Source organism: Typha angustifolia, chromosome 13 (genome assembly GCF_048772165.1).
Source record: "Typha angustifolia cultivar Huaian chromosome 13, ASM4877216v1, whole genome shotgun sequence".
NCBI classification, from domain to species: Eukaryota; Viridiplantae; Streptophyta; class Magnoliopsida; order Poales; family Typhaceae; genus Typha; species Typha angustifolia.
This window is the reverse complement of record NC_133251.1, coordinates 7,621,720-7,644,464: the sequence shown is the minus strand read 5'-3', so window position 1 is coordinate 7,644,464 and position 22,745 is coordinate 7,621,720. Positions and strand designations below refer to the sequence as shown.

Genomic DNA, 22,745 nt, shown 5'->3' with positions numbered 1-22,745 from the left:
TTAGTACAAATTTTCTATTAAATTTGTCTAATTTTTTATGATAATCTTAATCATAACATGGTTAATTTCTACATAAGGATCGTTGTGAATTTTTTTTTTTTTTTGCTTGGTGCCATGATATCTAACTTCAAACTCATGACATTAAGTATCAACTTTATAAGCTTGAAATTAATCTGAAATTATTAGAAAAGAAGATTGGCCAATTAGCTATTTTGCAGACCATTTGGATTATTATGATGCTTCTATTTGTTATTATGATGTACCTCACATCTTAACCATTGTAGAATTACTCTTTCCTACTCTCTATATATTTTTGAATTAAAATGGTCTTTCTCCGCTTTTGGGGCATTCTCTTTCCACTCGATAAATTAATGAAAAGCAAAATACTTGGCTAATCTGGTAAATCACCCTAAAAAACAAATAATTAATCTGAGAAGAATCTGGCGTCATTTAACCATGCAGTCTCAATCTAACAGAATTCTGTAGAGATACATATTCTTATCCATTTATAAGTCCTTTGAGACAACGCCATTCATAGATCAATTCGTACAAACTGCTAGCTATGCAGAGCTAACATGACATTTGTCATAATTGAAGAGGCTGCAATTGAACCACAAATTTTGTTTCCTCTGGAGCATGTCCCTGAACCAGTAAGCTGACATTTTTGGGTATCGCTTCAGGTCTTGGAAGTCAACATAGACCAGACCGAACCTGCAAGTGTAGCCCGACCCCCATTCAAAATTATCCAGCAGAGACCATGCAAAGTAGCCTATCACATTGGCACCCTCATCTATCCCTTTCTTGAGTTCAGTTATATAGCCCTTGTAGAAGTTCACCCTTATGGTGTCATTCAAGGCCTCTGGGAGAGTGACGTTGCCTGGTTGATCCATACCTATTGGACATTATTGTAGCAAAACCTTAGAGCTTAGTTGTTAATAATCTAAGGTGATCAATGTTTCGTTCGTACCATTTTCCGATAAAATGATGATTGGATTGCCATACTTCTCCCTGATGTAGTTCACAACACTGTACATTCCCGTTGGTACGATAAAAAGCCAGTGAGAGTTTGCCTGCACATAGCTTTCCATTTTTCAAATAAACCATCACAATATCACTTCTAGGCAAAAACAAATATTTACTAATGTTGCTACTTAACTTGCCAAGTTGACTTGACCTATCAATTACAGACAACTTGACTCAAATCTCAACTTGTCAAGTTTTCTCAGTGAATTTTCAAATTATGCACGATAGTAACTAGTCGACTAGTTGAAGACCATAGTGGAGATCAGATAATTTACCCGTGGTCCAATTGGCACGCCATTACGTTCAGCTGTATTGTTAAGGAGATAAATAAGAAAAATATAAGTACTACTATGAATATCAATAAATATTCAGATTTTCTGGCCATATTGGAACATAAAAATAGTTGAAAAAACTCACAAGCATAATCAACATTCCAGTCGGCTGAGTAGCTGTACGGTGTTTGCGGATTCATGTGTGGGTCTTTCATGTAATAAGATGTGTACTGATTGATTCCTACATAATCTGCAGAACCTTTAACCAAGTTAACTTCTTCTGGAGTGAAATTAGGAAGTCTCTCTTTAACAATCTCCTGCATTATCTGTGGATACTGTCCGTTTATTATCGGATCAAGAAACCTGAAATTTTAAATATCAGTGTTATGCTTCATAGCTATTAGTTCTTAATTTGAAGGTTCCACATAGATAAGCTCTTACCAACCGACGTGGAAGTCCCTAGCCCTCTGAGCTGCTGCTTGGTCGTCGGTGGAGTTGGAAAGAGGCTCATACCAATTAAAATCCAGAAGAATCCCAATCTTGCCCTTCTGTGTAGCCTACAAAGTAGTATTGTTCTTGTTCATAAATCAGTTACTAATGCAATAAATCAATGTCTTTATACAATGAACTAGAGAAAGTAACACTAGTCACCACATGTTCTGAGTGAACAATAAAACTATTCAAATACCGACTATTTGGATTATAGATACGTTATTTGTTGACTAAACTTGCATCACTTTGTCTTGATAGTATTCGAAAGTCCCTGCCAGGATAATGGGGCAAGGAAATATTTTAAAATTATACTATTAGGTCCCACATGTGAGATCTTAGTTTGCAGATCTGAGACAATTAAGCACATGGTACAACGAGTACATGTAACCATTGATTACACTACTGATTTTTCAACCAAAGTCGATGATCAATTGTGTGAATCAATATTTTCTATTTGTACTAGGTTGAATTACTATCGCGGCACCATCATCAGTAGAATAAAACTAATCTGTCTAACAATGATCTAAATCCAACTCACAGTCCCTATTGCTAGGTGAACAATCCAACACTAGGTTAATTCTAAAGAGCCGACATCGAAGGATTTTGTCGACTAACAAGCGCTGATCCTCTGAATGGTATAACGCATAAATGTGGGTGAAGTTGCGAGCACATAGTTGTACCCACAATATAAGGTGAATAGCGATGTGTTGAGTTGAGGTTTCATATGATTATTTTCCACAGAGAGATGCAACGATGATGATATTGATATTTATGAGATAGGTCACACAATTGAGATCTTTATCTGTGCCACGAAAAATCAGTCAGCTATTCAATTACTAGGCTTTGCAGATATTACCCTCAAGTTCTACCACTTCTCTTGGGGTATTCCTCGATAATTCTAGAACATATTTGCCATGTGGACTTGTGACTGATCAACTTTCCCCATAGCCCTGAGGGTGTACTTGATGATAATTTGATGCTCTCGAGTATGTTTTGTGTATATTTATGCTTTACACACGCATGTTCACACACTAGTCCTTTATCTTCAGCCAAGGATATGTACCACTTGCTGAATATCAGGCTTCGCTTCTCGACACCCCTTGCTGGAACTCAATGTAGATTTAACTTGAAAGAAAATTAACTATGTAATGTAAATTATGTAACGGATTAAAATAGAGAATGCCAGCTTGTGTGATGACAAGGCTCTCCATCATCCCTATTAATGCTGATTCAAATAACGATAGCGAACCTCTAACAGAAGTTGTTTATATCTTACTCCTCCTACAGAAGGTCAAGTTCGTCTTAACACATAAACATGATCTAACCCACAATGGAGACATAATGGTGGGAGAAAAGTTTTCCATTAAATCTTTGGAATTATAGACTATATAGAAGATATATGAAACCATATATGGAGTTAAATGTACCTGATGCAGAATTGCAGACTACGATATTGTCACATGTCCGTAAGACCATTTAAATTTTTAATTTGGTTATGATTAAGTAAATGGGATAAAATAATTAAACTAATTAAATCAATAAACCAGCACAATTTACGGTTAGCTATATTTCAACTTAGAACAAAAATAATATTGATATTACCCGATAATTATCACGGTATCTCTTAACTGCTGTCGCATGAGATAAGATAAGATGATGCGCAACGATGTAAGGCTCAGTTGAGGAGTTTCCACCAGCTGGGCAGTTAGTGCACCTTAGAGGGGGATGTAAGCCCTGGTCATAACCAAACACTGCAATTATCCTTGGCTCATTGAAGGTGAACCAGTTCTTTACTCTATCACCAAATATCTTGAAACAGAAATCAGCATAATCAGCATATAAATCCCTGCATAAGATAAATTATCAAAGCGAAGTTTTAGTCAACTTCCTGTAATATTTTGCTTAATCTATGCAGCATGACAAGGCCTTATGGTTTGGTTAATATCCTTAGTAAAAAACAAATGTACAAATCAGTATGATAATTTCTTTCTTCTTTATGCTATTCCTGTGAGTATGAACGCTAATTTACAGAAATGTTCTTTGAATTGCTAAATGAGTACATTGATTTTTTTTTTCTAGCATATCTCTATTTATGAAGCATAGTCTGCAACAGCTTCTATAGCTGCACAGTGAATCTATCGGAAGACAACAAAAGTTGCCTAACATGGCATGCCAGAAAGAGTCACAGTTTATACAATATGAAAGGATAGCTAAAAGAGAATCATTGCAACTCTGAACTTACACTATCTTTGGGTTTAACCAACCGTGATACTTTTCCTCGAGCGCAAGAGGGAGATCAAAGTGATGAAGATTTGCATATGGAACAATGCCTGTTTTCAGGGAATAAGTCAGTGACAATCGTTTCTTAGCTCTTGGTATTCTGATCTCATCAAAAGCTTTTCTAATTCTTTTCCTACCATTTTACCTTGCTGAAGCATGTAGTCTATCAGCTTGTTGTAATATGCTACACCTTTTGGATTAACTCTTCCCTCTCCCTCTACATAAAGGGATGTCACCACCAATTACTTTCAATGAAATCTTCTAATCTGGACTTACCAACTCATTTCAAGTATAAAGAAAAGCATAAACTTAATCTCAGAGCATCAGAAAAAAGTTTTGTTTACCTGGAAAGATCCTAGACCATGAGATAGAGAACCTGTAAGCATCAAAATTCATCTTTTTCATGATATCCACATCTTCCTACAAAATAATATCCATCGCTGAGTTGTTGAACTTACTTCAACAATAGAATGAAACTAATAAAAATTTGAATACTATTTGAGAGAAGTAGCAGGCATCTTAAATGCTTACATCACTTTAAAAAAATAGAATGAAAAACTTTCTTACTTCAGGCTTAAGTTTTCCTTTTCTTTTTGTTTATTTTTTGTTCTGCATATAAATCTGCTGGATTGATCATGTGAGAACCTAGTTTAGACTATTGGTTTTTAAAAGAGAAGATAGACAAGACAGAAAGAGCAGGATGTTTGTAGCTTCCATTAAGATAATAATTTCGTTTCGAGTTTCGGCTGATCCCGAGTGAGATCGGCCAAAACGGATCGAGATCGGCCCTAGCCGATCCCGATCCCAGCCGAAACTAGCAGGTTGGCTGGTTTTGATTGGCCGAAACCCGATCTGTCCGATCCCGACCGAAACAGGTGGGAACGGGTTGGATCCGACTCGGATCCGACCAGGGGGACATCAATAATTGATGTCCCCACCCCCACCTGCCTCTCTCCCTTTTCTCTTTCTCTCTCTTTTCTTTGTTTCTCTCTTTCTCTCTTTTTTTTCTTTCTCTATTTCTCATGGGTCTCTTTCTCACCGGCGACTGAGTAGATCTCCGGTGACCTCGACCTCCAACGAAGATTCGACGACCTCGATCTCTGGCAACCTTGAGTAAGTTTTCAGGTGCTGCTGCTACTGTAGCAGCACGACCTGCAATAGGTGCTGCTGCAACAGTAGCACCAGCACCAGCAGTGGTAGCAGCACCTGGTACTGCTGCAGCTAATGCTATTTATGCAGTTATGCCTCATAAATTTTAAATTATTTAATATTTTATTTTGATTTTTGTTTATGTTTTTTAGTTGCAGAGTTAAAATATCAATGGCTCCAAAAGAGAAGTCATATGATACCGACATTGGGTGGCAACATTGCAGTACTATTAGGCAAGATAAAAGACGTGTTAAATGCAATTAGTGTGGAAAGAAAATGAGTGGTGATGTCAGCCGTTTGAAAAAATATTTAGCTGGAAGATAAGGAAATGTAGCGACTTGCACTCAAGTGTCCTTGGAAGTTAAAAAGCAGATGTTAGCTCATTTAATTGGTAAAAAAAAGGATAAACAATCTGCACAACAAGAGAGTCAATGGTTCGTGAAGAATTGATGCATAATCATGTACACATTGATAATGATAGTAGCGAGCAAAGTGAGGAGGATGAGGAGGAGAGACAGATGAGGAGGGCAATAATAGAGAGAAGAAATATGCATAGAGAAGAGGAAGAGATGAGAAGAAGCACTAGTGGTAACTTTTAGAGATCTAGATCAGTTAATATATGGGGAGAGAGAGAATATGGAGGCAGCAGTTTTAACCATAGGAGTTTTAACCATAGGACTCTTAGTGTTACAGTAGAGTCTAGAAATATTGGACCAATGGATACATATATTCACAAAAAAATGAGTCGTACACAGACTTCCATCAAGACAGCTCTCAAAGGAATTAAAAATGTAAAGAAACACATTGGTAGGGCTATCTCTAAATTTTTCTTCTACAACCATATTCCTTTCAATGTAGCTGATAGTCTTTACTATCACACTATGGTAGATGCTATACAATTAGTAGGGTCTAGTGTTCTACCTTCTAGTTCAAATGATATTGCTACTAATATCTTGACTCAGAGGTAGATAAACTTCATACTTATATTGAGACATTTAAACGGTATTGGGATGAATTTGGTTATACACTGATACATAGGTGGAGTACACAAAATAAAAGAAATATAATTAATTTCTTAGTGTACTCTAGCATGGAGACAATATTTTTGAAGTCTGCGGATGCTACTGCTCATTTCAAAAATGCAGATTATATTTGTCAGTTGATGGATGAGATGGTATAAGAAATCAGTGAAAAAAAAGTAGTCCAAGTGGTTACTGATAATTGGGCAAATTATAAAGCTATTGGAAATTTACTGATGATTAAAAGACCTCATTTATATTGGACGCCATGTGCTGCACATTGTATTGATCTGATGTTAGAGGATATTGCAAAAGAGCCTGAAATTGATATAGTCATACGTGAAAGTCAGAGGTTAATAAATTTTCTATATAACTATGGTTGGGTTCTTAATTTACTTAGGTAGATGACTGGTGGTAGGGAGATCATCAGACCTGGGGTCACTAGATTTGTCACTCACTTTTTAGCCTTGGAGAGCATCATGTGCTACAAGGATGATATTATGCGGATGTTTACATCACAGGAGTGGTCTATAAAAATTAAGAATATGAAACCTAAAGATAAATCTTTAGGTTAAACTTTGAAAAATATGGCTCTTGGAAATGCATTTTGGGATAATATTATAATTGCCACCGCAGTATTTGAGTCTCTTGTCAAAGTATTAAGACTTGTAGACAGTGATGACAAGTCTGAGATATGTTTCTTATATGAGGCAATAGACATAGCAAAACAATCAATAAAAAAAAATATGGGCCAAAGTTATAGGAAGTAATGGAAGATGATTGATTCTAGATGGAACAAACAACTACATAGAGATATACACGCTGTTGGGCATACTTTTAAGTTTTAAGTTTTAATTTACTAATTTACTTTTATTTTTGAATATTTAAAAATTTGAATGCTTACAAATTTTAAATTTCTACAGGGTATTTTCTTAATCCAAGATTTCAATTCTCTAAAAATGTCAATAATGATAGTGAAGCCTTTTTGGGGGTTAGGAAGGTAATCAGTAAGCTTGAGTCTGATATTCATAAATAAATCCTTTGTGATAAAGAAGTGAGTTATGATTCAATTAAATAACTTTATTATTATTTATTTTAAGTTTTAACTTTCAATATAATTAGTATGCAATAAGCAAATAATATATTTCTAATTTCAAATGGAGAGATATAGATTGAGAGCTGGGCAATTCAGTACTGCTAAAGTTGCTGCAGCTATATCTCATAATACTCTAACTGAATGGTGATCTATCTATGAATGGGAGAAGGCATCAAATTTGACGCCAATAGCAAAGAAGATTTTAAGTCAAACTGTGTCTTCATCACAGTGTGAAAAAAATTGAACTACTTTCTTCTTAGTCCACACAAAAACACGCAACAAATTGATAATGGAAAGATTTGAGAAATTAGTTTTTTATCATTATAATATGAGATTGAGGGAGAGAAATTTAAGAATAAAGGCAGAAAATGAACAACTGATTGATTTAAATCATATTTTTGATGAAGAAGAAGACCCTTTGACTTCATGGATCAGAGAAATAGAAGACAGGTTATTAGATGACAGAGATAACCCATGGTTAAATGAGATATTAGGAGAGACCATGATGAGGGCAGGGGCTGGTATGAGTCGTTCAGCAGCGAGAGATAGTATACCTACTAGTACTAGTCATAGTCCTGATGATACATATGGTGGTGAAATCGTTCCATCTATATTTGTTAAGGAAAGTCAAGGAGGCATAAGGATTGAAGACAGAAAAACTGAGGATATATATACATATCAGCGGACGTCGTCATAAGATGCATTTTGGTTCCTATGATTATGGTACATCGAATTTTTATTGTTTGGAGCTATCACAAAATTCATATGCTAGTTATTATCCTCAGTATCCTCAGTATTCTCAGACACAAGATCTAAATGCTGGTTATTATCCTCCTCAAACGCAAGTCACACAACAAGATCCATACAATATGACTAGTATGATAGAATCACTTTTTGGAGCATTAAGTCCCAGACCTCAATATTTACAAACTTATGGTGATTATGATGATGAAGACTAGAAATTTACGAAAACCAGCTCGGTATTCATCAAAGTTTTAAATTTTGAGTAAGTTAATACATTTTTTAAGTTTTTAGACTTCATATGTGAGTAATTTTTATTTTCTTTTTTTTTTGCCATTTTTTCTAAATTTTTCTATATTTTTAAATAATATTTAGAATTTTATATAATTAAAAAAATAGTCCGATCCGATATGAACGGACGGCTGATACGGTCGATACGTATCATTTTTCTAGACGGCCCATACCGATCTCGATCCCAATATTGGGAACCTTGGTAATTTCTCCACCTATGGTGCAGATGGAATTTTAAAAATTCAAATTACAATGTTTTCACTGTCAAGTTTCCAAGGACTGTACATCTAAAAATTTTTGTCAGTTACTAATCCCAAAGATCAAGAACAAGGATTATAAGCAATAATCTTGATTATAGAAAGGAAGATGAGAGAGAAAGATGATGCTCTCTTCCTCTATATTAAAAAATTTAGAGATGTATCCATTAGGGATAGATATTGTTAACGCATATGAAATAGCACCTTCTAGACCAATTAGAGCTGTTGGATGAATGGATAAAACTGTTTTTACATTGATCATTTGAAGGGCTTGATTCCCCTTGTCTGTTAAAGTCATTTAAACATTATTCGAACCAACGATGGCCATGCCACAGGCACGGATCGTACTTACCACCGGCGGGCACGGCACGACATGGCACGTGCCGCAGCATTTGCTGGCCATGTCGTAAGAGAAGGAGAGAAAAAGGTAAGAGATACTTATCTTTCCCTTAAATTTTTAATATATATATATATATATATTATGCTCCATTTATAGAGTTCCTCCTAATGACGGCTCTCCAAAGAGCTTTGCCAAGGGAACACATCTCTCTTTAATTCAAGCAATGCGATACTAAACCAAAACTTCAATATTTCCCTCCGAGAGAGTTAACCAAATTTCTAGAGGGAAACTTGAATTTCACCAATTACCTTATTAAATGCTTACCTTATTCATGCTTTTGCTTTATATATTTTAAGAAAATGCTCTACAAAAAGGGAATTCTCTTAAGCTCCATCTACCAACCAGCCTTTAAGAGCTTGGCACAGACTTCAATAACTAGTGGACATTTGGCTTGGGAATAATTTTCAAGTACTAGAAGAGAGATATGAGTGGCAAAACTTATGGTTGGGTAAATATTTCAGTCTGTATCCATCGAAAAAGATAGGGCATAAGCATCTGCATAAGTTTTTGTTCAACTTTGTCAACTAGAATTTTACCAATAGTTGATTTGCATGGATGACAGTATCGATTGATCCTGATCTGAATTGGCCAAAACTGATTGAGACCTACCCCCATTTGAACAAAATGGCTAATTTCAGAACTGGATCGATGAGATCGGCGAGATTGGCAAAATTAACCGAAATGGCTTGATACGGGTTGTTCAAAGATTTGGGTCAAATCTGACCTAGTCAATAATTGATGTCTTCAATTGCCTTTATTTCAAAATTTTGAAAGGCATTCTCTCCTCCCACCTTTCAAACTTTATCGGGCTCATTTGATGGCAAACTCGGTGACTACGCACTCCTGCGAACTTGAGATGAATGTTTTTTCTCTCTTTTAATTTTTTAATTTTTTCTCTTTCTCTCCCACTCTCTAACTCCATTTTTCTCTCTCATTCTCTTACTAGTGAAGGGAGAAAGTAAGAGAGAAATCTCTTTATCTCACTTTTGCAAATGTAATTTACAAGTATAGAAATTTATCAAATTCAGTATGAAATTCATTATGATTTTGAATAAGTGAGTACATTTTCAATTTTTAGGCTTAATATGAATAATTTTGTGTAATTAAAAAAATAATTTGATATCATTTACTGATATTAGCTGCCAATACAGCCTATATGTATCATTTTTTCGAGCGGCTAATATTGATGTTGCCACTATTCATTGTTTGTAGTTGTTTATACTGTTCACAAATTGCAAATCAGGCACATGCGAAGGGAATGTATAAGAAGATCAATCAATTTATAAACATTGTAAATTTTGTCTAATAATTTTGAGAGGAGCTAATCTCTGAAGTTATTTCTTTTTCTTAGAAATGCGTAAATTGAGAACAGTATTCCATCCACCTATATAGTAACATTAAATCATTTTAAGTTATTTTTACGACAGACGTAGCATACTTTGATTATTTTTTTCGGAGTACCTGGTAGAGATGATACTCATCAGCCGTCACGTCTGCCGTAGCATTTCCTGGAATATTTCCTGTCCATATCAATAAAACAATTTTAGATGAGATTTACAATGAACATGTCCTTAATCTATAAAGAAAATAATATCTTGAAGGCGTTATCATACGAGAGCATAAAGGGTGACAAAGATTTGATATTAGAGAGTCATCAATTGGTCTCTGATGTTGTAATTGAGTCACGACAACTTAAAAGTAAGTTATTTGAGTTGTTTCTTATTTTCTTTTCATTTATTTTCTTTTTTTATTTATTTGGTAGCTTTAGTAATTGGCATTACATTTTTTTTAATTGATTGAAAGTGTTTTGGGTAAACAAGTTAGTACTCGGTTAGGTAATGGCAGAACAATAAGCAAGCAATCACAATGAGTGGGATAGGGCAGCATTGATAGGTTGACCACCTACTAAATAGGAGCAAAATAGTTTATTAAATGAGAGAGAAGCACTTGCATAGCCAGGAAATTGCACTAGTCACAAATATTAAATTTCTGCCTAGCAACCAAGTGGATATAGTAGTGATATTTCTCTTGAGATCTTATATAGATGATAACTTATTGATGTATCATCACATTAAGCCAATAAAACCTTATTTTTCTATTATTCTGCATCTTAGATTTCTAATCAATATTTCTTTGAGTTCTTTCTATCTGTATATTTTTTTTTTTTCATTTTAGTTTGAAAGATAAGACAATTACGGAAATCACTTAGTACTGATTCCATCTACTATTGTTTTCATTGTAATTAGAACTTTCTATTTTTAGGAGTTAATTAATTGGAAATTTTCAATTTAGAAAATTAGAGGTTTTTGCCAAAATTTGTGATGTATCGACAAAGTTAGATAAAACATCATAAGGAATTTCTTCTCTAATCTATTAATTCTCACCAACACTAGATCAAAGGTATCAATTTTTGAGAAACACAAAAGTTTGCAATTGAGAAGAAACATGAATTTTAATTGCTATACTACTAAGATAAAATCATATTTCAACACTCATGGTTTGGCTTGATATCAAGTTACACCCTTATACTTTAAAATTAGTCACCCAACCCCCATATAGTTCAGACCAAAATATAATTGTTAGATATTTCATACAAACTAATAGCATAAAGATCAAACTACCCCTACCATTTCGGAATTATAGTGTATTTATAATGGGTATTTAAGTCTTTTCATATTTTTTATTAACGGTGATTAAGAAACACATGAAATATACATATTTTAACACAATATACTAAATGTGCAAACTTGCATCTAAGCAACTAAATATTGTCACATTTCTCTACACTCTCATAGAAGAAAACAAAATGGAGAGAAATAAAAATATCCAAAATATAAAAATTTAATCACTTACACATATCATTCCTTTATATTCTAAGTCAAAAATAAGACGTAACATATAACTTAGCTTCTTGATAGCAAAAGATGCAAGTTAGTCATGGTGGAATTGTGATCTAGAGGTGGAGAGGAGAAAGGATTAAGGTGGGATGGCGGAAGGGTGGAAGTGAATGGACTGCAGGAATCTTTTGAAGAGCGGCCGCAGTGGCAGGCAGTCACTTCACTGTCTAGGCAAAAGGTGGGGGACATGGTGGTCTAGCATTTTTTATATAGAAAAATTAAAAATAATTATGTATGAAATATTTTTGATACTAATAGTATATATAAAATTTGTAATAATGCACTACACCAGTTGAAGAAGATTATTGAAGGAGACTTCTTGAAGCTACATCGGTTTTTCAACTAACAAGGTCCTTCTCATCTACAAAAACTTAATCTTTTGTCTTAAGGGCTATCTAGACGAAAGATCAATCTCGAGGGCTACTGAGATTGGATTTCAATCACAAGAAGCAGTGAATCGTGGGTTCTAGCGATCAAGACTGAGAGTAACAAAGTCGTTTGGATCGACGGGTTGTTTTGTGAGTCAGTCTTGTAACTGCTACTATTATAGTGATTGGTTTTGATCCGAGTTTGGATCCGTGGTTTTTTTCCTGTTTTGGGTTTTTCCATGTTAAAATCTTGGCGTTCATCTCTACTTTCATTTTTAATATTTCTTCTAATTTTTACTTAAACGAAAGAGCGATATCATTGCCTAGAGGTTATATACATACATGTGTCTAAGGGTTTTTTTCAATTGGTATCAGAGCAGGTTCTCTCACTCTTTGAGAGAGATCAGATAGGTATGGATTTTCATAGAGATGGATCCTCATCTATTAGACCTCCTATTTTAGATGGATCAAATTATAGATATTGGAAAGCTAGGATGAGAGCTTATTTGAAGTCTATAGATAAGCGAGTATGGATGGCCATTGTGAACGGTTGGAGTCCACCAATGTACATGGTGAATAATAAGTTTATTGAGAAACCGATTAAGTCATGGGATAAGACAGATTATGAAAAAGTTGGCTGGAATAGCAAAGCAATAAATGCAATTTTTAGTTATGTTTCCTCGGAAGAATTTAGAAGAATTTCTACTTGTGAGATAGCAAAACAAGCCTGGACGATCTTAGAAGCTACTCACGAAGAAAACTTTGTTGCTTTTGCCTCTTCTCTACTTAATACTGACTCTGTTGTTGATACTGATAGTATAGATGATCTTGATATGTTACCAGCTGAGGAAGATGAATCTGAAATCCAAATGGCATATAATGATTTATACCTGGAGTCGTTTAAACTCAAGAAAAGCAATCTTAGACTACTTCAACGACTCAAGGTAATCGAATCAGAAAGAATTCAATTTGAGGAGAAGTACAAATTGGAACTTAAATGTGTCAAAGACCTTTCTGAACAACTTGACAATGCAAAAAATAAGATGAAGGCTGATGAAATTGAACTAAAGCGATTGCAGAAGGAAGTGACATTTCTTAAAAGGAAGAACAAACTTGACGATATTCTAAAAGCTCAGATCTCTGGAAAAGACAGGTATGGTATTGGATACACTAGTAATTCAAATAATAATAAAATTGTCTTTGTTTCTGCAAGTATACAAAAGGAAGAAAACCTGAGGTCATCAATCGCTTTTTCAAAACAATCTTGGATAAATGTCTCTAAACTGAAGTTCAATCAACAAACTGGTAACTCTTCAACGACACCAAATGTAAACTTTAGTCATACTCCTCGACAAAAGGTGAGTAGAAAAGGGTTTGTTCCAATATGCTTTCATTGCGGCATTCTAGGGCATATTCGACCCCATTGTAAATTTTTACAAAAACCTAGAAATGCTTTCATTTATGGGATGAAAATAAAGACCATATGAGTCAAGAAAAGTGACTTGAAATGTTATATTGTACATACTGCCTTGAAAGCTTTAAATTTTGACTTGTGGTATTTAGACAGTGGCTGTTCAAGACATATGTCAAGTGACAAATCCTTATTTTCTAATTTCGAAGAACATGAAGAGGGAGTTGTGACATTTGGAGATGGTAACTCATCCAAGGTAATAGGTAAAGGAAAGGTAAGTACTCCAAGTGTTCCTATTCTTGAAAATGTTCTTTATGTTAAGGGCTTGAAAGCAAATCTACTAAGCATCAGTCAATTTTGTGATGAAGGTTATGAGGTAAAATTTTCAAAAAATGATTGTACTATTCTAGATCATGATGCTAATGTTATATGTTTTGGATCTAGAATATCTGATAATTGCTATGTTATTAGAACTTCATATAATCTGAAATGTAATGATGCAAAACATGCTAGAACTCATATGAGTACAACTACCAAACTAGGAAAAAACACTTTACAAAAAAGTGTTGATCAGACACTATATAGGAGCATGATTGATAGTCTTTTGTACTTAATTACTAATAGACCAGACATTGCATTTAGTATCGGTGTGTGTGCTAAGTTTCAGTCTGAACCTAAGAAGACTCATTTGTTTGCTGTGAAACGTATCATAAAATATATCAGTGGCACAGTTGATTTAGGTATCTGGTTTACTTATGATTCGGATGCTATCATATCGGGATATACGGATTTTGATTGGGCAGGTACATGTGATGATAGAAAAAGTACTTCAGGTGGATGTTTTTATGTTGGAAACAATCTGGTTGCTTGGCACAGTAAGAAACAAAACTCGATATCTTTATCTACCGCGGAGGCCGACTACATTGCAGCAGGGAGTTGTTGTTCTCAGTTACTATGGATGAAACAGATGGTCAAGGATTATGGCATTGAACAAGATACTATGGTGCTTTATTGTGACAACATGAGTGCTATTAATATATCAAAAAATCCTATTCAACACTCGTGTACAAAACATATTGATATCAGACATCATTTTATACGCGAGTTAGTTGAAGATAAAACATTAGCACTAAAACATGTTGAGACGGAGAAACAGTTAGGTATTTGTTTACAAAACCTTTGGATTTACAGAGATTTGAGTATCATCGTACTTCTTTAGGGATTTGTGCTTTGGACTAATTTTATTGGGATTTGTGTTCTTTTTAGTTTGCGAGTTTCTTTTGTTTCGTTTGATTTAGGTTTTCTTTTACGCTAAAATTTTCTTTGGTTTTAAGTTTCAGATTTGCCGAGAGTTTTTGTCATAAAAAAAAATTGATGCACTCCTAGATTCAATAATATACTCTTGACATAAAAATATGATTTTTCTCTTGATTATGAGTTATTATAGTCAATTTTGTCATCTTGTAGTATATTGTATCAATTTTGATTTTGTCACTCCCTCGACTTCTATTATAATGAAACTAATTTTAATGCACTCATAACGTATGTGTATTCTTGAGTGAGCATGATATCATGAATTATTTTTTTAAATAGCTCACTATTAACCTTGATTTGCACAGTTTGATCTCATGCTTAGTCATCAAAAATTTGTTCATAAAAGATCAATGAAAAGGGCTACAATGAGTTAGTGTGAAAGCCGTCTTGTTTAGAGTCCAGTTTGACTCAGTACATTATTTGCAAATTTAAAAAAAAAATGACATATGTGAATTTTTCTTACACATTGTTTGATTTGTACTACAAGAAAAGGGCTACCTACTCATATGTGAAAGCCATCATTGCACCTATATGTTTCAGTAAAAAAAATATAGGAAAAATTCCTGTCATGTTATGGAGAATAAGTCGAAAAGTGCAAAATTTTCTATACTAAGTCGGTTTGACTACTGTGTTGCATCATTGGTTAAATAGAAAAATTTGTTTAAGAAGATAGGTTCATGTTATCTATGCTCAACTTGCATATACTTATTGTTATGATCAATCAAGATTAATTTAATTTTGAGTGATGCATTAGAATTGATTATAATATACTCTTGATGATTTGATTGATCTGTGTATGACTTATTTCATTTGATTGTCATATTCTATGTCTTGAATCTATTTTGAATTTTTTAAAAGTGCATCTCCAAAAAGATTTATTGTGTTTTTTACCGATTTAAAAAAAAATCAAATCTTCAAGATCTTCATCTTTTTCATCAAATTTTTCACTTCAAACCCTTTTAGAGGGTAGTTCTCCTCCGGATCTAAAGTCTTTTGGTCGAAACTTCAAGATTTTCTTCACTTTTTGCGAGGTATGATCATTCATCAATTTTCTTATTTTTATTCAATTAAGTCTCTTAATCTTGATTGATTTCGTGCGTTTTCGAATTTTGATCACGTTAAAGTTAATACCTTGATGTTTCTTGTGCGATTGAACGTGATAAGATGGATTTCATTTAGAGTCTTCATGGTTTCTAGAATTTTTTGTATGCTTTGGGCATATGTTGAATCTTGCGACTTTTTTCCTTCTCTAGAATGTCTAAAAAAGCTACAGTTACCAAGAAACTAAGGCCACCTTCGTCACCTACCTCGACTTCGTGTTGACATTTTTTCATCGTCAGTTCCCTACGAGTTTCTAGTCTTTGACATTTGTGTTAAAAAGGGGGAGAGTGTCTAGTGTGTAGTGTGTGGTGCGAGTTTAAAGTTTAGGAGTTTACTGGTATAGGGGGAGTGTTAGCATAGGGGGAGTTTATTAGAGTCTTTATATCTTTGTTTATAACTTTGCTTAAGTACTTTTGAACTTATGCTTGCTTGATAACTTGTGTTTGGATTGTTATTCATTTCAAGTTATTTTCACTTGATCTTGGATTGGTATATTTTTATTATTTGTAGGGATTGAAGTGCGAGATCTTCTAGACTTGTTGAATGCTCATTTTGAATTCTTTGTAATATCTTGTAATCTAATTGTTTTGTCACAAATTACCAAAGGGGGAGATTGTTAGGTTTTTAATTATTGGCAATTATGTACAAAATATTCTAAGTATATTTTTTACATGTATATGAGCTTTACATAAGTCTAGAAAATCTCTGGTTTGAAGAATTACAAAATTATTGAAGCAAAGTTGATGAGATTAAGTCATACTAACGAAGTTTGAAAATCTTGGACTTTCGTGAGTACGGATAAGACTCGGATTTGGCTCTATCTTGAATATTATATATAAGGATTATGAAACCCTAACTCTAGGGTAGTTGAAGAAGATTATTGAAGGAGACTTCTTGAAGCTACATCGGTTTTTCAACTAACAAGGTCCTTCTCATCTACAAAAACTTAATCTTTCGTCTTAAGGGCTATCTAGACGAAAGATCAATCTCGAGGGCTACTGAGATTGGATTTCAATCACAAGAAGCAGTGAATCGTGGGTTCTAGCGATCAAGACTGAGAGTAACAAAGTCGTTTGGATCGACGGGTTGTTTTGTGAGTTAGTCTTGTAACTGCTACTACCATAGTGATTGGTTTTGATCCGAGTATGGATCCGTGATTTTTTTTCCGTTTTGGGTTTTTCCACATTAAAATCTTGGCGTTCATCTCTACTTTCGTTTTTAATATTTCTTCTAATTTTTACTTAAACGAAAGAGTGATATCATTGCCTAGAGGTTAGATACATACGTGTGTCTAGGGGTTTTTTCAAAATTCAGTAATCTTAATTCACAAACTAATTCGCAATTAATTCCTCAAATTAATATCTCTAGCTGCCTAACATAAATCTTAAGACTAATTGAATATTTGAACAATCAATAGTTGAAAACTATGAAAAAGAAAGCCAGAGATGATGATCGAAAGAGTGGTTTGGCCATTTAGGGTTTTGACATTTTAATCAATCGGGAGATTGAGCAGCGAGGGGGGAGAGGGGTTTCTTTTTATAAAATGGTTAGTTACTTAAAACTCGACCCATTAAATTGAATCCAATCCGTTTCAACTTGATTCACTAATTGGTGAGCTGAAGCCCGTATTCTCAAGCCACCAGCCCACCTAGCATCGTTTGTCACCTAGGCAGCCCGCCATGCGGCAAACTGCCTTATACAAGTGCCGACCATGTTAGCAGGGCAGTCGATGCACCGCCATGACCACTATCCAAAAAACTAGATTGTAGTGAGGAAGGGTTGTAACCTTGGAGGTGAGACTTAGTTTGGAGGATTTGGGGCATAAAGGGTGACATAGTAGACAAGGAATCCAATGGGAGAGGAAGAGGGAGATTGATGCCTTATGTGAGAAGCTCGTCATCATTGAGAGAGGAAGACCGACATCATTGAAAGTATTTGGTTGATGCTTATTCCTTTTCACTCACTAATGACTTCACGGGTTAAAAGGATAAGACTTTGTAGGTTTAAACCATTTAATGTTCCCAATATCCACCTAAAATAACTAATAACCTAAAAAATATATCTCAATCATATTTTCTGCATATCCGATCATATCTCAAATTTATTCGGTAATTAAAGTGAATTATTTTAATTCAGATACAACAAAAATCTATTAGATACGTGTCCAGAGCGTGTCTGACCCATATTTGATATAGATTCAGGTCCTGTTTTGGAGTATCCTTTCTACCCAGAATGGCACAATCACTAATTTTGAACCGAAAACAAGAATTTTTCCAAAATTCACCCGAGTTCATAACCTTTAGTTGTGATGAGTTTTGATCAGCTATGCATCTACTATGTATTACCAAATCTTGTTCAATTAATAGCTCGTCACAGCCTGTTTCCCTATTCAAACTCCAATTCTATGTTATGATCTAATCACGAAAGTTGAGTCGAGTCGAGTCAAATTGAGTTAGTTAGCTAGCTTTATCTTATTGTTTCAAATTTTAAATGAATCGCATAATCCATATGTAGACCCGATCCGCTAAGATTTCTATTCCTATAAAAAGAAGTGGTCATGTGTTAGTTATTATCTATTGTAGAATAATCATTGAGTTAAATTATTTTTTTATATCTTCTTTATCTTTTACCATAGCCATTAGATTATCCTTATCTTTTTAGGAGTAGATCGTAACCGTATAAACCTTCCAATCTTTCAAACCCTAGCTACTATCTTCTTCCAATAGCTACCCTACTTTACAGTCATCCACCATCACATGTGGCCATCCACCACCCTCCAACGACCGCCACAACATTGGATATTAACTATTCTGCCCCGTTCTGACCTTGCTCCACTATTTTATTTATATTTTTTCATTCAAACTTTCGATTTATATGAAACTAAAACTATTAGATCCATAACTCATAAGGCTACCACTATAAAAATTTCCATAATTTTCTTACATTTAGATTGGTCCAGATCTAGTTCATAATATTGGTATCAGAGTCGGCATTCCTCGGCCAATGATTAGCACTAGATCGAAGAAGATGAATAAGGAAGGAGCAACTATGGACGGCCAAAATCTCGTCTCTATCCCTGTGGAGGTTTCCTTGGCACCACCACCACCACTAGAAACCGCCGATGATGAACCACCCACGTGAGCAAAGGCGTTGATAGAATCATCGAAGGAGGGGCTCCAAAAGAATTGAGAAGACTCTGGAAGCCTTAATGGTAGATATCCGGGCTCATTACCACCTATCGCGCCACCAGCACCACCAACCATGCCGGAACCAGCCCCCACGGCAAGGCAAACCCAAGCCGTGAGGAAGGCAACCAAACGAGCCAAACCGCGGCCACAGTGGAAGTCCACCCACTATTGCAAACCATTCCAACCAACTCTACAGCGTCGAAGAAGCCCCTAGCGATGGCCTCGACACCATCTTCACTAACCATGGTGGAATCTAGGGCCTGAAACCTTAGCCTTCCACCGGCGGTGATCCAGGCCCCACCGACCCAAACCATCATGACTGTTCACTTCTTTAGACCATCCACACCTAAGCCATAGCCTAAACTATATGCACTAAGACCCAGGCTCGAACCACCCATAGCTAGGATTTGGCTTAAGCCACCCACAGTTAGGGCAAACTATGGCTCAAATAAGTGGGCCATCGAATAGAACCCATCGTGGGGCCCTCCTCCACATGGAAGGCAAGACCCACATAATGATTGAGAATATTCATTTTGAGAGCGACGGAATGTATAAAAACCACCATGGACACCTTAAAGACAATGTGGTCGGAAGCTTGACAGATTGTTATGATCCGACTGTGGGAGTCAAGTCAGTTGAGTCAAATTGAGTTAGTTAGTTAGTTAGTTTTTTATTATTATTTTAAATTTTAAATAAATCGAATAATCCGTATATGGATCCGATCTACTAGGATTTCTATTCCTATAAATAGGAGTAGTCATGTGTTGACTATTATCTATCATGGAATGATTATTTAATTAAGTTATTTTTATTATCTCGTCTTTATATTTTATCGTAGCCGTTAGGTCGTCCTTATCTTTCTAGGAGTAGATCATAATCATAGAAGCATTTTGATCTTTCAAATCCTAGCCACTATCTTCCTACAACAGTCACCCTACTTTACAGTCATCCACCACCACCTTTGGCCATCCACCAACCTCCGATGACTACCGCAGCATCGGATATTTTACTGTTCTACCTCTCTTTAACATTGCTCCACTATTTTATTTATATCTTTTCATCTATACTTATTTATGTGAAACTAAAACCATAAGATTCGTAACATGTGAGGCTAGTACTACAAAAATTTCTATAATTTTCTTATATCCAGATCAGTCTAGATCTGATTCATAATATTTTATGAGATTTAATTTCAATCATTATCTTTTGAATAAGAGCATTTCTTCTGTGCCATAGAGTTAATTCTTTATCAATCAGTTTGATGAAGATCTAACGGTTAAGATTTTTAAGGATATAATAGGAATGAAAGATATTACTGGTTCAGTAGGTAATTTTTTTTAGATATATAATCTTGCACATTATTTTTTGACAATTATATTATCTTAATATTTTATCAAGTAAAAGACATATATATCATTAACTGAGAATAATATATATATATATATATATATATCAAAATAAGGGTATCGATGTCTTTTATAATTAACTTGATGAAAATTTAATTACATTTTATCTTTTTGATTATTATTTATTATTTACATATATCTCCCATTAGTTTAAGATTGATTTAAATTAAATTTTAATAGATATAGATAGAGAATTATATTTAAATTGAAGTTTATCTTCAAATAATCAAATTTAAATTATTTAATATTAAATGATATATCCTATAATTAAGGCATAATTATATTTAAGAGAGAAATCTTAACAGAAGAAGAAAAAAATGTGTAGAGCGCTTCTTCCGTACTAATTATTTATCAATCAGTTTAATTAAGATTTAATTGTTAAGATCTTCAAGTGTATAATAAGAAAATTGGAAAGTTAGACACACGTAATTAAATCTTCTTAACTAATATACTCTTTTTTCTTACATAACGTGGTTTTGGAATCGGTTCCGGTTTTGGTTTTAGAACCGGTACCGGAAAACTAGTTCAGGATATAAAAATTGGCTATTATAGCTGTTAGATTAAGTTTATAATTTTTAAAGGTACATTGAAGTATTTGCTTTTGAATAAACCATTAAATGAGATCTCAATTTTGTCCCTCATCAATTTGGCATTCAATGAGTAAGGAAGTGCCAGCCTTGATTGTTTCATACTGGGAGTTGGTGCAAACGATTTTCCAAAAGGGTGTGGTTTACTTCCGATCGCATCTATCAGGGTGGCCCCTCAGATGCGCGAACGTGCATCCCCAATAATGACTCACGTCGTAAAATAGGAGGGTGGGCCCTTTTACTAATACCACATGCAATCCGCTCTCTATAGAGGTAGGAACGAGGTGCACAATGCATTGGTACATTCGAGCTGGAACCCTTTTTTTCACTTCTAGAAGATCTTTATCTACTTCATTATCTTCCATCTTTAAACCTCCCACTAGTTATATCTCATATCTAAATTGATGAACCATGAACCATTTAGTTCTCATTTTTATTACCAACGAACAGTATACATTTAAAGTACGTACCTAACACTGTCAGTGCTTAGGTAGCACTTATAGATTGGGACCAATCAAGAAAATCCACATGATCAACTTTTACCCAGGACTGCCAAAAGAAATGACAAAGTAGTCAAATCTGAGGCAAAAAATCACTTCCAACTTTTGGCCCCACAAAATTACGGGCATCTCTAATTCCTCTGTTGTCTTTGTTAATCCAAAAAGGAAAAGAAATCAAGACAAGATAATTGAACTTAAAACAAGATGAAATTATAATATACTCATCATCTATGGAATTAATTATTGCGAAAGAAATAAAATTAATAAATTAACCTGGGGTGTGGACGAAGGGATCCCAGACGGAGGGGCCGCGGCCACCCTTGAGCGCCATGCCCTCCACTTGGTAGGCGGAGGCGGCCGTGCCGAAGACGAAGCCCTCCGGGAACGCGCTCCGGCTCAGACCGCCGGTGTCCATCTCCTGAGGTTGCTCTGCTACTACTACTGCTCCCCATTCGTAGTCGAGTAGGAGGAAGAACAAGAAAAGAGAAGGCAGTGGAGTCATCCTGTCGCCTCTGGAGGACGAAGAGTGAATGAGCTCCGAGATGTTTATATAATTTAGCTTACAATAGTTCGAAAGATGACTCCCAGCTTAGTACGTACTGCTGTAAATAGAAGGGTTGAATTATAAATAGCATAAAGACAGGGTGTTCATCGTAAAAATACTTGAAGTTTAGGTTGGTACTTGGAAATTTTCTAATGCGGTACAAACAGTCATTTCCAACCGAACGAAGGGCTTTTCTTACCTTCATTCAATGCTGCCCAACCTGTTACAGTGTTACTTGAAGGTGACTCTAAATTAACACCCCTAGGTTATTCGGTTCGTCGTTCATGATTATCTCTTGCTAAAAGCGTACTTTAGAGCGTATCTTTTTTAGCACTCCTTTAGGGAGTGCAAATTTACTGTGAACTGAGCTGCCCTTCAGAATAGATCTGAACAGCCATTTTATTTTGAG

General features: G+C 34.9%; 1 protein-coding gene across 1 annotated transcript; it reads right to left on the bottom strand.

Annotated features, from left to right (window-relative positions):
- Positions 1–454: 454 nt before the first annotated feature.
- Positions 455–22,336, bottom strand: LOC140774268 (beta-glucosidase 7-like). The gene is made up of 11 exons (XM_073117191.1): positions 22,066–22,336; positions 10,482–10,540; positions 4,412–4,487; positions 4,213–4,284; positions 4,030–4,117; positions 3,390–3,633; positions 1,737–1,852; positions 1,441–1,658; positions 1,299–1,330; positions 968–1,070; positions 455–892 (listed from the first exon to the last, which is right to left on the bottom strand). The coding sequence occupies exons 1-11, from the start codon at positions 22,292–22,294 to the stop codon at positions 561–563; spliced, it is 1,569 nt and encodes a 522-aa protein (XP_072973292.1). The 5' UTR covers positions 22,295–22,336; the 3' UTR covers positions 455–560.
- Between the last annotated feature and the right edge of the window lie 409 nt (positions 22,337–22,745).